The sequence below is a fragment of the Bombyx mandarina genome, chromosome 19 (assembly GCF_030267445.1).
Source record: "Bombyx mandarina strain Sakado chromosome 19, ASM3026744v2".
Taxonomy (NCBI): Eukaryota; Metazoa; Arthropoda; class Insecta; order Lepidoptera; family Bombycidae; genus Bombyx; species Bombyx mandarina.
In genome coordinates this window covers 7,397,971-7,412,969 of record NC_143225.1, presented here as the reverse complement: position 1 = coordinate 7,412,969, position 14,999 = coordinate 7,397,971, and the positions used below count along the sequence as shown (strand labels likewise).

The 14,999-nt window shown below is 34.0% G+C and overlaps 1 protein-coding gene across 5 annotated transcripts in view; it reads right to left on the bottom strand.

The window, feature by feature from the left end:
* The window catches only part of Dh44-R2 (Diuretic hormone 44 receptor 2), a 185,091-nt gene that overhangs the window by 8,107 nt on the left and 161,985 nt on the right, over positions 1-14,999 (bottom strand). For all 5 annotated transcript variants that reach the window (XM_089735132.1, XM_089735134.1, XM_089735136.1 and 2 more), the window contains 4 exons: positions 9,486-9,566; positions 7,257-7,336; positions 4,639-4,764; positions 1,606-1,794 (listed from right to left, as the gene is read on the bottom strand). In XM_089735132.1, coding sequence (XP_089591258.1) covers positions 1,606-1,794; positions 4,639-4,764; positions 7,257-7,336; positions 9,486-9,566 — 476 coding nt within the window. The remainder of the gene's footprint in view (positions 1-1,605; positions 1,795-4,638; positions 4,765-7,256; positions 7,337-9,485; positions 9,567-14,999) is intronic.

Genomic DNA, 14,999 nt, shown 5'->3' with positions numbered 1-14,999 from the left:
TTCATAATTATTATTTAAGAACAGGAATTTTGTGTCATCTCGTAATACAGCAACATTAATAATAAAACATACTCGCAATAAGTGTAATTCGGGCATTACGGAACATGTTGAAACAATAAAAATTCACCTCTTTGTTCTATTAACCGTAGCTGAATTTCGAGCCTATTTCGGAAGCTGCAACCATTGTTGTAATTGTTCTACGTACCCTTTAAATTAGTGAGCACGATTATTTGTCTGGCGGTCGAATCAGGCAGAACGACGATATTAAAACAGAAATTCAGTACGTAGCTTACCGCTTAATGGTGGCGCAAACGAGGATTATTTATTCAAAAAATTATTAATTCAAATTAGAGCAGAGTGCTCAACTCAAAGAAAAATCAAAGTGCAAAATTAAATATTTATTTTCGTAATTAAGAATTTTAGAAGACGAACTAGCTCTCGTACAGTTGTAAGATTTCGGCGGTAAGAGGCACTCAACTTCGAGGAGAGCGGATTAAATATCAGCCTAAGTACAGTTTTAATCCAAAGCTTTCTGGTTCGTGAAGTATGCATTAAGGCAACATTTAGGTGTGGGTACGTAAAAATTTTACTTTATTCATTCCGTCAATAACCTCATTAGACCGAACCCTTTGCCCTTAATGCTCTGAAGAAAAACGAATTTGCCGATGCGCGTGTAATGACAGAATTGGATGAGTTCTAGAAAATTCTTGTTTTTTTTTCCTGATCGGTTTAAATAAAAGCGAACCACAACCGTGTTCTTAATTAACGTAATCGAATTGATATTTGGGAGTTTCAAAAATAACGCATAGCCGCTCTGGCAAAATTTCCAACTTCGTTAAATCTTTGCAAAGTTTACGAGGATTACGTTTGATCCGTAGATTATACAAGTCAAGGGAGCACATTTTTGAAAAATGTTTTGTACAGAAAATAAGAATAAAATAATGATACTCAATCGAAACAAAGAAAAATGTTTGCTTGTCTTCAATTAAGTAATTAATCATTGTTATTCTTAACATCACAGTTACCTGCAATATGATAATAAAAAAATATCGAGAAAGTATTTCGGTATATAGGTACATCTATAGTTTAAAAACGGTTATGGTATTATTGGCATTCATTCGGCCCGGGCCCCCTTTGTGGGGCAGCACGTGTTGGGGAGGGAAAGAAAACCCTCCCCGAAACCCACAACACATGGGGCCCCAGAAGTAATAAGTAGCACACACCGGAAAGAAGAAAATGGAGAAATTTAGGGGGTGAAGGGAAAACACAACGTTCCCGTAACACTCAGGTTAAGTTATTTAACACACCCCAGCCGGGGATACCGGAGCTCTCCATCCGTAATTTATGCGAAGTGAGATGGTACCGGCAAAGAAGAAACAACCACGGCCATGAACGGCCAGAATACACTGGATCTAAAGTCGACCTCCACGCCGTGGAGACTGAGTTTACCCGGGACCATTTATGACCTTAGGGCTGAACTGTAGAGAACCGGTGCGGTCTTTCCCATATTGACCGCGACGCTCCCCAGCCACTAGGACAGAACACGCAACAGCCTCTGCATCCAAGATAGATAGATCGATTAGAATACTAAACAGAACATCTTACCTGTGTTGATAGCATGAGGGCTCTCGCGTAGTCGAATGAGTATGCGAACCAGGAGTCGTCACTAGGTCCGCAGAGCACAAGCAGGTTAGTGATACCCAACAATGGTATCAATACAAGAAGCGCTTTAGTAGCCTTCCTGTATTGTTCCGTTTCGAGGGTGTTCGCCGAGCGGAGTTTTGTAATCAGGACCTGTTAAAAAAAAAAAAAAAACAGAATTAAACAATCTTTCTTACCCATATTCGATGAAATGTCTTATAACTTCAGAAACAACGTTTATTTTTATTTTTATTGCCCTTGTATTTGTGCGTTTTATTGCCCATTAATGGTGATTGGTTACAGTAGATCATGAAAGACAGTGTTAAAAAAAGGGTGCGTGTACTTATGTTCGCGCGTAAGAAGTTATACTTTATTTTTATTATTATTATTATTATTTTTTAATTATTGAATAATTAATAATTAATATTTAACGTTAAAAAATGAATGCTAATAACACATTTTTTTACGAGTGTACATTTGCGAAAATTCACCTGCGGCTATATTCAGACTCGCCCAGTTACGTCGGTCGTATTGTAATGAGCGATTTAGTGGGCAACTTCATTTCTGTTACGTGTGATTTCACTCTCATCAATTTTTCATAACGCGCCTAAAGAAGTATAACTTCAAAAAAAGTGACAAAGCCAAGCCACTGCCTACCGTTGAATCTAATACTATCGATCTGTTCGAGATTTAATTAGTAGCACTAGCAATATTTTACAAACTAGAATTTATTGCCGATATTAATGATGTTGCAGCTGTAGGTAGTATGATTAGTGCTATGACACAGGGCTTCTAGGTTTTGAAAAATGTTATTTTTGTTTATTTTGTCATCGATTTTCATTTTTGTTCAAATGTTTATATATCGTGTTTAATATAGTATTTTCTTCCGTTTTCTCTAGTCGTATACATAATTATAACTATTTTCTCAGTTTTCTTGATCACCAAAACTGTAAAGTACTCGGAACGTCGGAAATAATATCACTACAATTACGAGAAAGTAATTTGAATTGTACCTTTAATAGCATTTGATTTAGTCCGTACCAATATACTTTATATAATACTAGCTGACCCGGCAAACGTTGTGTTGCCTTAAATAAGATTTCTAGGGAAATTCTACTGTAGAAATAAAAACCTCATTTAACCACATAATACCTCATTATAAACAAAAAAATATATCCAAAAAATTAAAATAAAAAATAAATGTTTGTGGTGGACAACCCTTTTCACTTAGGGGTATGAAAAATAGATAGTAGCCGATTCTCAGACCTACTGAACATACTATTGATACACAAATAAAACCAACAAAACATGGCTGAAAAATGTATAGTATTGTATAGCTCTCAAATATATTAAGTGTATAATCTATGATGTATAGTGAGTAAGTAAGACAGGAGACCGGCTTCGTCCCCATCCCTACTACGTGATGTTTGCTGGATCAGTGGTGACACCTGGTGGGGATAGCTGATCGATTGATAGTTGATCAGTAGTCGACCGGCGAGCGCGGGAGATCAAATTCAATTTAAAAAAAATCATAATTAAAGGAACTTGAAATTATAAACTCTGAATAAGAATTTATCGTACTACAATTATAATATTTGATTGCCATCTTGCAACCTTATTGCGGATGGAAAAATAGGGGTTGATCGTATAAGAGTGAAAATTGAGAGTAATATGATTTTTTTTATTTTAAGTCATGATAAAACTAAATAAAAAACTTGCCAAAAAAATTAAAGTTTATAATTAACAAAAAATAGGGGTTGATCATAGAGGGATGAAAAATTGAGAGTAACATCAGATTTTTTATTTTAATTCATGACAAAATAAAAATAAAAATGAAAATATTGCCAAAAAAATTAAAGTTTATAATTAACAAATAAAAAATAGGGGTTGATCGTAGAGGGGTGAAAATTTCAGAGTAATATGATTTTTTTTATTCTACGTCATGACAAAATAAAAACAAAATTCTCGCAAAAAAATTTAAAGTTTTTAATTAGCAAATAAAAAATAAGGGTTGATCGTAGAAAGGTGAAAATTGAGGATTGTATGTATTTTTGTATGTTTTATCATAAAAAAATAGAAATTAAAAATTTTGTCTAAAAAATAAAATAAAAAATTTAGGGGTGGACTACCCCTAACATTTAGGGGGATGAAAAATAGATGTTGGCCGATTCTCATAGATACCGGATAAGCACAAAAAATTTCATCAATATCGGTCAAGCCGTTTCGGAGGAGTATGGCAACGAAAACTGTGACACGAGAATTTTATATATTAGATAAGAACACTTTATTAAAGACCTTTCATGTTTTATTTGATTTTGGGACTAGAACTTTTTATTTATTAATTATTTGTTTTAATTAACATTAATTTGTTTTAATTTTTGTTTTCAATATAATGCGAAACCATGTGTAGTATTAGAAATACCTTAAGTTAAGCCAAAGGCCGCGTTTTTTATATGTTTGTTATTTATATAGTGTAAAACATAAAAAGTCGTCTCATTTGGCAACCCTACTCTAGATACATAATTTATGTGTTGCCACCGTGCATTGAGATGGGATGTAATTAATGCACATAAGTATCGGACTGTGAAACACTCGACATATTAGTGAGGGCGCTTGGTCTAGCACTAACATCCAAAATTATTCTAAAGAGTATTATTCTAAACCAAGTCAAAGTATGCATAAATAAAGGTAATAAAAATATAGGCACGCTTAGATAAAATCTTTACGTCAAATAGTAGTAAATCTTTTCTAAATATTATCGTTGTAGGGAAAACATACGTTTTGGTAATTTCCGTCAAGGAAACTGTCACAGGAAAACTGTAAGGAGAAAATCTTTTTCACTTCCATGAGAGAATTTCATCGAATTTCTTACGGCTTATCATTTCCTATCAATACTTGTCTGATTTATGTTTCGTAAAATGAAAGATATTTTCCGGAGATTCGTGGTTTTATTGTAATTAAGTAATAAATAAAAACCTTCATACTGCCATGACTTACCCACATAATCCTGACAAGGAAAAATAAGTTCAGCGCGAGTCCCGCCAGCGCGGGAGCTTTGTGTATCCAGTCCACCTGATGTTCGTGCATCCATATACACATCTTCGCTTCCCCAGCAAGCGCAAGCTGCAAAATTAACCCGCCTCAGAACACTAACGAATGTAATTCATGAACTAAGTAGCCGCCGGCATATATGTATATAAAAAGTTGGTTGGTGCGTCCGTGGCAGTATTACCTTGTGTTAGTTTTTAACTTAACTCCCTAACCAATTCGTAGCCTGATTAACACGTTTAATATTACTAGTGGTCCCTTGGTAGTCGAAATTCGACTATAATTAATTGAAATTATAAGTTTTTACGCTGTTCTGATTCTATTTTAAAAGACTATTTATTATACTTCTATAATAACAGATTTCGCCAAGACTACACTTTAGACAAATATTAATAAAGACAAAAAATATTTAATCTATTCTCAATTTGACCACAGACTTTATGCATTAAGAAAAGTTTGACAATAAACAAATTTAGTATGCATGCGTGTATGTGTCAAATATATGGTAGTGTGTGTAATGTTTTCTTTATTGATTTAATGTCTATTTTATGCATTATTTAAAAAAAATATTAGCATTGTGCACTTCTCTATATTCTGTATAAGAGTGGAAAATTTCATACTCCTCCGTCCGCGCAATTTTCGTAAAAAGGGATACAAAGTTTTTGCTTCACGTATTAATATATACTTCAGATTGACTACATTGACGTAATGCATTGACATAAGGCGTGTGTTATAAAAATGTTGGCTAAATTAACTTACAACAAAATCTTTATTTTACCCCCTCGACCCCTCGTAATGAGATGAGAGGAAGAAGGGGCAAGTCAAATGTGTGTGCACGTTCAATATTTGCTATCTGTCATAAAAGTACCGCCGTCATATATTCACTTTATCACAAAAGTAGGTGTCGGAAGATCCGGGAGACATTAAGTTTATTTATGGGTCCGTGTTCAAAAAGCGTAATAAATAAACAACCAAATCATTGCACATGATTTAACGAAAACAAAATCGTTACCGAATTCAAATAACAGATTTTTTTTTTGTATAATTACAGAAATATATCTAAGAAATTTAACAGTGCTAATAATTTTATTTGCTCAGCCCGGGGTTACGTTCGAATAATTCGAGATATAAAAATATCCAAAATTAAATTCACATTTTGGCCTCGGCGGAGTGCCGAATGCGAACCGAATTGAACGGAATAAAATCAAATTGCGCATTTTGGAAGCCCTTCGAAGAAATAGGGTGCGTTTTACGACGTTTTTATGTCGTATGAATGTAACGTTTTTATTATTAACGCTGTGTTCCACCTGGGAAATAAGGAAGTAAAGATATTTTCAGAGCAGGATTTTTATTAATCGATTTCCAGAATCGTTTTATTTTTTTCGAAATAAATTTTATTCGTAATTATGTTTATGTGATTGTCGATAAAGATACGATCTTTAAAAAGTAGCAAGCGGCCCTATTTCTAGATTATTTGATATATTATCGTAACTATACTTGAGACCTTAGAACTTATATCTCAAGATGGGTGGCGCATTTACGGCATAGATGTCTATGGGCTCCAGTAACCACTTAACACCAGGTGAGCTATGAGCTCGTCCACCCATCTAAGCAATAAAAAAAAAATCGCCGCTGTTCGTCTCATAGCACAGATTTTTTCTGAACTAGAACGTCACGTAATGAAAACAAATCTGCAACTAGATTGGAGCTTTTCATGAATACGGGCAGAGTCAATTGGTACTATTTGATACTAATTTCTGCGATTTGTTTTATATATTTCATTGGTGGATGAACGAGCTCACTTCCCCTTTAGTGATAAGTGGTTACCGGAGGGCCATAAACATAAACGTGAATTCCATCACTCATATTAAGATATGAGGTCGAAGTTTCGACAGAAAGAGATAGAAGAAACCCACCCGCGAATCAATGAACGTAATATGAAATAACAAAAGCGAGACTAAGCCGTAAAAGTAGTTTTAAATGATGTCTGGTGAATTAGCGAAAACCGAATTAAAATACCTTTTTTTCCTCTACCTGGAAAAAAAGGACCTTGGTAGGACCTCTTGTGAGTCCGCGCGGGTGGATACCACCACCCTGCCTATTTATGCTGTGAAGCAGTAATGCGTTTCGGTTTGAAGGGTGGGGCAGCCGTTGTAACTATACCACAGACTATACTTGAGACCTTAGAACTTATATCTTAAGGTGGGTGGCGCATTTACGTTGTGGATGTCTATGGGCTCTAGTAACCACTTAACACCAGGTGGGCTGTGAGCTCGTTCACCCATCTAAGCAATAAAAAAATAAAAAAAACCTATTTGCTGGTAGCCTAAGAGGCTATTTCAGCTACGCGCGGCCAGGTAGGTGAGCTCACGGGCTCAACCTGAGAGAATTTGCTAATACCAGCCCTAGCCAGAGCTGTGCTTCGCAAAATCTACCATCGGATCGGAATCGCGAATACCATTCATGTTGCGGTTCGGCTTAAAGGTCAACATCGAGACTTTAACGTTACGTGTCAATGCTCACGTACGTCCAAAATTAAGTTAAGTTTAAGAATAGTTACTACTTACACCGTCTGGTCCAGTCGATGGCATGACGTTGACAAAACATCTTGACACGACCCAAATTGTGATGAATATCGCCGGAGCACCTAGCAAATAAATTAGGTTAGTTTATGAAGAAATTAATAACTGAATTCTACACCGGGAGGACCTTATTAAAACAGTAAAATACATTTTGTTTTCGCTTTGACCTTTGTATTTTTCGATTTATGTCAATCTAATTACAATTCACATACAAAATAAACGGTAACTAGGTTTTTCTACGTATTCCTGTAAATATATCGACGGAAGTGTGAGAAAGCGGAAATGTCGTAACTTGCATTACTTTTTACCATATTCTAGACCGAACTTTGCTCGGTTTTTCTTTCTTTCTAACATCATCTTATTGTATCTTTAAAGTGGTTGGTTGCCCTCAATTAAGAAAAATAGTATTATTATTCGCCAATAGATGTCGGAAAGAGTTGATTATTGAAAACACGAATAAAACAACATTTTCTGAAAATAAATCGTAGCTAGATCGATTTATCGCCCCCGAAATCCCCTGTGTACTAAATTTTATGAAAATCGTTGAAAGCCGTTTCTGAGATTCAGATTATATACACATATATTAATATTCAAGAATTGCTCGTTTAAAGGTATAAGATTAATACATACCAAATTTCAACTCTATCTTTATAAATATAATATGAGTTAAGAAGTTTTGAAATAGTTTTATGGTAAAGGTGAGTTTTTTAAGTTACGACAATCCCGCTTTCTTCCGTCGATATTTTCACTACATCTCTATATAGAATAATATTTGTTTTGATAGAAAGATCGTTATTTAATCAAAGATTTGCGATATCAGAATTTTACTATACGAATAATGTAAACCAAAATAATTGTTCGTGACGTTTTTTACTTATTGCATTCCTGTCAAAGTATGATACAAATTAAAAGTTAATCTCGATTAAAAAATTTCAGAGCTATTTAAATTAAAAAAGGACAGACTTCGTTGATGTCCATAAACGAAGATCAATTATTTTAGTTAAAATGAATGAAATTTTATTTAGATATTACGTAATAGCCTCTTAAAATAATTAATCCCTTCTTCAAACTTAGATGACTTAAATTTCTACAGATAAATTGAAGACTTGACCTATTATGACCCAGGGAACAAACGAAGCAGATTAATGGTAGGTAGCGAAAAATGGATCTAAATTTCAAAGGTTGACAGACTGACAGAGGATTTTCTTCTAAAGCTGTAAGATTTTTCTAAAAATAATCTACTAGCTGAATTGTAAAATGCTTTCTTGTTCTACAAGTAAAAAAAAAGGTATTGTCTATTTGAAGTATATATGCATTTGAAGAAAGTTTACTTTTGTGAATTTATTATAAAATGTTACTTTTTATTTTTTTATTGCTTAGATATGTGGACGAGCTCACAGCCCATCTGGTGTTAAGTGGTTACTGGAGCCCATAGACATCTACAACGTAAATGTGTCACTCACCTTGAGATATAAGTTCTAAGGTTTTAAGTACAGTTACAACGGCTGCCCCACCCTTCAAACCGAAACGCATTACCTACTGCTTCACGGCAGAAATAGGCAGGGTGGTGGTACCTACCCATACGGACTCACAAGAGGTCCTGCCACCAGTAAAAATTATTTACTAACGACTTATTGATTTTCATGAAATATTATTTTTCAATGAAAAGTGGAGGGAGTGGAGGTTGAAGTTCTTTGACTATAGCGAGAACTATTATTATGCTTGATCACGATTGATGTTTATGAAGTCGTTTTATTTATTCAAGATTTTTTTATTTTTTTTTATATATTCCAAACATAAAGACATTATATACTGCACAAAAGGACTTCTAATATATTTTAAGCATTAATCGATTGGCATGAGACATCACGTAACGCTGCTAACTTCGTAAATATGTACAAACATCTTTAATTTGAGTTAGATAAATTTTAGCTGTCTCTGAAGACTATTTTATATTAGTTTTGGTTCACAGATGAGCTTACAGCCTATCCCATGGTGAATGGTTACCGTCGCCAATGGAAAACAGCAATGTTAGGAGCACAGTAATAACAGTAATAAGAATCTACCGTTTTAACAACAGCAAGTATCTTTCTTAGCAGTAGTAGTGTAAGTAGCAATCTTGTCAGTAAAAAGTACGATATTTTTACCTTAAATTTTAAATTAATGAATAGATTATACTATAGATACGAATTAACATGACTAAAATGAACTTACCCCAACCGATGGTAGTGTATACTTTGAGTTTAATATTTTCCGCGGTGAATGTTTCCACAACAAGCATGTACAGGTACAGACCTAAAAACATAATTATATTAACCTTTTTGTTTCGGTTCAGCCAGCGTTCGCAAACACGCGCCAAGTAAACGATGCATAAATACGCATGTGTTTAGAAGTGTATTTTTTTAGTCCTCAGTAGAGGAAATAGAATGTAATACATATATGTATGTATATCTATATATTAATACGTGAAGCAAAAACTTTGTATCCCTTTTTACGAAAATTGCGCGGACGGAGGAATATGAAGTTTTCCACACTTATAGAGAATATAGAGAAGAAGTGCACTATGCTAATTTTTTTTTAAAATAATGCATAAAAGATTCATTAAACCAATAAAGAAAACATTACACAAACCACCTACCATGTATTTCACGCACACACGCATGCATACTATTTATTGTCAAACTTTTGTTCTTGACGTCTGTGGTCAAATTGAGAATAGATTAAATATTGTTTGTTTTTTTCGTAATATTTTTTTATAGTGTAGCCTTGGCGAAATTTGTGATTATAGTTTGTGTACAAACTTACAATTCCAATTAATTATAGTCGAATTTCGACTACTGTGGGACCTCTACTTTTTATTTATTGCGTAGATGGTTGAAAAAACTCACTGTGTATCTGGTTTATGATTATTACTGGACCCATAGATAACTGCAGCTTGAATGTCATCACCAACTCGAGATAAAAAAAAGCCTTTATAGGCAGATGAGCATTCGGCTCACTTGAAGGTAAGTGGTTACCGTCGCCCATGGACATCAGCAATGCCAGGCACAGAGCCAAGTCGGTGGCTACCATATGAGGTTGAAGTTTCAATTGTATAATCCAACGGCTGTTCCATCTTTGAAATTGAAACGCATGACTGATTCGCGACAGATATTGGCAGGATGAAATTTATGGGAAATCGAATTCCTTTATTTACTATTGGTAGTAAACAGTAGTTAGTTTCTAATGAAACTTTTCAAATTGATACTATCGTCTTACGTGTTTCAAAAGTATCATAATTGTTATTCAGTATTCAGCGAAGATTTCAATCTTACATTTCAAGGTGAAGTGAGCTCATTTGGGCTAATAAAATAAATTATGCTGTTGTTTAAAAATCTTTACAAATCCAAAGTACGTTATCAGCTGGCTTGGCTAAATGGCCTACGCTATCTTCAGTATATACATGCATAATAATGAATATTTTGGATTTCGTTTTAAAAATGTATTCTCTAAATCATAAGGCTTTATTGAGAAGTCGTCGTGGCCTAAAGAATAAAGACGTCCAGTGCATTCGTATTGAGCGATGCACTGGTGTTCGAATCCCGCAGGCGGGTACCAATTTTTCAAATGAAATACGTACTCAACAAATGTTCACGATTGACTTCCACGGTGAAGTAATAACATCGTGTAATAAAAATCAAACTCGCAAAATTATTATTTGCGTAATTACTGTTGGTAGGACCTCTTGTGAGTTCGCGCGATTAGGTACCACCACCCAGCCTATTTCTGCGGTGAAGCAGTAATGCGTTTCGGTTCGAAGGGTGGGACAGCCGTTGTAACTATACTGAGACCTTATAACTGATTTCTCAAGGTGGGTGGCGCATTTACGTCGTAGGTGTCTATGGGCTCCAGTAACCATTTAACACCAGGTGGGCTGTGAGCTTGTCCACCCATCTAAGCAATAAAAAAAAAAAGATAAAATCAACTTGCACGAATTTGGCTTTCCAATTAAACTAAGCTGAACCGACAACCCTTCTCAGTATTATTTTAGTTTTATAAAGCAAATTTGAATCTTGAAATTGAACATCGAATTTGTAATAATGTCGATTTCATTACATTTTAACTTTACGATGCACATTTATCGCAGAAAAAAAAGTTAATTATTTCAATTTAATTATCTTTTGTATTGTTAGTCTTAGCACAATAGTAGTAATTCATTTTTATTTGGTTCGTGAAAGCAAATAATTTAAGCACGTAGTGTGACACGTGTCAGTTTTATCTTGCTTAAGCAAACTTTATAAGAATTCATAAAAATGAATTATGTAAGATTATTTGTGTGGAACGAATTTATAAAATACTTCTAAGGGAAGGATAACAGCATACATATTATAATTGAAACTATTTTGACGATTTAATCTTGCATTTTAATTATCATTAAATGATTTCTGCCATGTTAAATATTTCAAATACTTCACAGTTTTCGTGGCAACGGATGATTTAATGATAAAAAACACGAGATTAATAGTGATAATAATAGATAAAAGTAGGTAGTTGTAATTTTGTTTACGACCTGCGAACTCTTAAAAAAATACTAAAGGATTTTTAGTTTGCATTTTTGATAGATGAAATTTAATTCTATAATAGCTCTGTAGTATAATTCTATGTCATGTCTATTAGCATGCACACCTATAGTTTCTGTTGTAAAGTTCTTTTTCGTTGATTACTGAGTTAGTTTATTCATTGGACACTTTAAAAATGATATACAAATTACGTTGTAATAAAAACATGTTTTTTTTTTCAGTCGTTTTTTTACGTTACAGGCGCCGTAATTAATTAGTAAATAGCACGTTTCAAATAGCACCTAGAGGATAAAAATCCATTATGCTACTTGACTACAGAGCAAACAAATATACGCTATTTACTAGAGGTCCCGTAGTAGTCGAAATTCGACCATAATCAATTGGAATTGTAAGTTTGTACACTATTATGATTTTATTTTATACTTCTATAATCGCAAATTTCGCCAAGGGTACACTATAAAAAAATATTAATAAAGACTAACAATATTTAATCTATTCTCAATTTGACCACAGACGTAAAGAACAAAAGTTTGACAATAAATGGTATGCATGCGTGTGTGCGTCAAATACATGGTATGTAGTGTGTGTAATGTTTTATTTATTGATTTAATGTAACTTTTATGCATTATTTAAAAAAATATTAGCATTGTGCACTTCTTCTCTATATTCTCTATAAGTGTGGAAAATTTCATACTCCTCGGTCCGCGCAATTTTCGTAAAAAGGGATACAAAGTTTTTGCTTCACGTATTAATATATAGATTATATTATACTTTCGTACACTCGAAAAACATTACCTCCTCCTTATGGGGAGGGACCGTTGAGGAATTATACGAGAAATTGGTAAATGAATAAAACAAACTCCGCTTAAGCGTAAATAAACATTTTCCAGCTTACGAAATACTGCTTTATCACAAATGTATTTTAATGAAGCGCAATTATACATCAGGGCTAATTCAAATTAGACAAAAACATTAAAGGACCTACATCATTTATTCACAGTATTTACAGTGAACAGATCGTACCGTTCTTGAATTTACGGAGAACCCCGAGCCACGTTTCGTTGGAGACGGTCGATTTTTATACACAAACCGGGAATTAGGGAGTCTACGAAAATGCCTCAAGCATTTTCTTTATGTTGTAAAGTTTATTTTCTTTTTATAAATTACAAGTAATTTTCGTTTATGTCTGTCTACAAGTAACGTATCTGGAAGACTTTTTTTTGTTGCTTATGTGAATGGACGAGCTCACAGCCCACCAGGTATTAAGTAGTTACTGGAGCCCATAGACATCTACAACGTAAATGCCGCCACACACCCAAGGGCGGATCCAGCTTTGGCGCCAGGAGGGGGTCACATAGTCAAATTTAGATGCGTTCGTTCCCAAACGTTTGCCATTATACAAAGTTATTATATTATATTAATTAAATGTTGAAGGTATGTAGTTACATAAAATCTGTATGGTGACAAAATATATAAATAAAGTCATTATATTCAATTAGTGGTTCACCTAAGTCCTGGAACCAGCTCAGGGGGTGGTCATGACCCCCATGACCCCCCCTGGATCCGCCATTGCACACACCTTGAGTTATGAGGTCTAAGGTCTCAGAATAGTTACAACGGCTGTCCCACCCTTCAAATCGAAACGCATTACTGCTTCACGGCAGAAATAGGCAGGGTGGTGGTACCTACCCGTGCGGACTCACAAGAGGTCCTAATATCAGTAGTTTGTTAACCACCAGACATGTTAATGTGCAAACTAAAAAATATATTATTACATATTTTCGTTTATTAGGTGTGTCAAGAACAGAAAAACTTAGCCCCTTTTCTTACCTTACGTCCTGATCTATCGTTAGTAATCATCGTCGCTCATTAACATCGGCAAAATATATACCAATCCACTGCTTACTAATAAGAAGTCTTTGCAAGGTTCGTTTGAAGAAGCATATTTCATAGTGCTAATGAAATAACGTCCAGAAAAGTTTTTTCCAGAGTAAAAATATCTTTTGAAATGCATTATGTATGAACGTAGCGGTCAGGTTATTCGAGCGTAGGTAATACGTAGGTGCGACGACAAATAGGAGATAGTTGTCACCTCAAAAACTCCCAAGCGGATACCGGAGTCCATAGGGTCCAGAACACGAATATTATTATTATTATTATTCATTCAATCATTTTTGTTAATAATATTATATAATAAATATAGCATTAATGTCTTAGCTCCGTAATATTATCGTAATTTAAAGTAAAGTCGAAAATTGAAGCGCTCACTGACGATTAACTCCTTATTTCAATTATAGCTGAACTGTCTTTCGGAATTTTCAAACTAACTCGAAACTTAAGCGGCCACGAAGGAGAAATTAAACTGTGAGATTGGATTTAAGCTGCTCTTTTCAAAATGGCCGTTCGTAATCAACATCTGTTGTTACAGACTCTGTAAATAGAGAAGCCTGTTTTATTTATTCTATAATAAGTTAGTATATTGCTTTGGTAATTTTTCCAACAATCCTGTTTTTGAAACAAACAAAAAATAGAAACGCGTTATTTAACTTCAAGAGAATTATGTTATAACAGTAGAATTATTTCATGAATTGATTGATTTAAATTGTGTGTTGTTTGTACATTCAATTTCATGATCCGAGGCTAAGAATCCAGTTCACGTTAAGATATGTTTAAAAAATTATCCGAAAACGATTCTACTGTCAAATTCAGCTCATTTATTTAACATTCAACTTGAAGACTTGATGAAAGATCGAAAGAGAGAATGTAAAATGTATTTTTCATTTTATATTGGATTTTTTTTAAAGCTTTATTTGAAAATCATGCTTTAATAGCTTTTATATTGTACACTATTCCCCTCTTATGCATCGTATTTCTCTCTGCTATTGGTTTGCTGGAAGAAAACTCATGAATGAGTTAAGCTCGCCTTTGTATATACTATACTATTTAGACATTATTTTTTTTATCTGGTTTTATTGTATTTTCTTTTTGTGTACAATAAGTATAAATAAATAAATAAAAAGTTACCACACATCATAATCTTAACTTCGTATTGATATTACAATACATTTTGTTAAGCTTTGATTCAAACCAGGATACACATTACGAGTCTTGTCTCTTACAACGGGAGTACAACTTCGTATCGAAATGCACGATTGCTTTTAGACAGAAA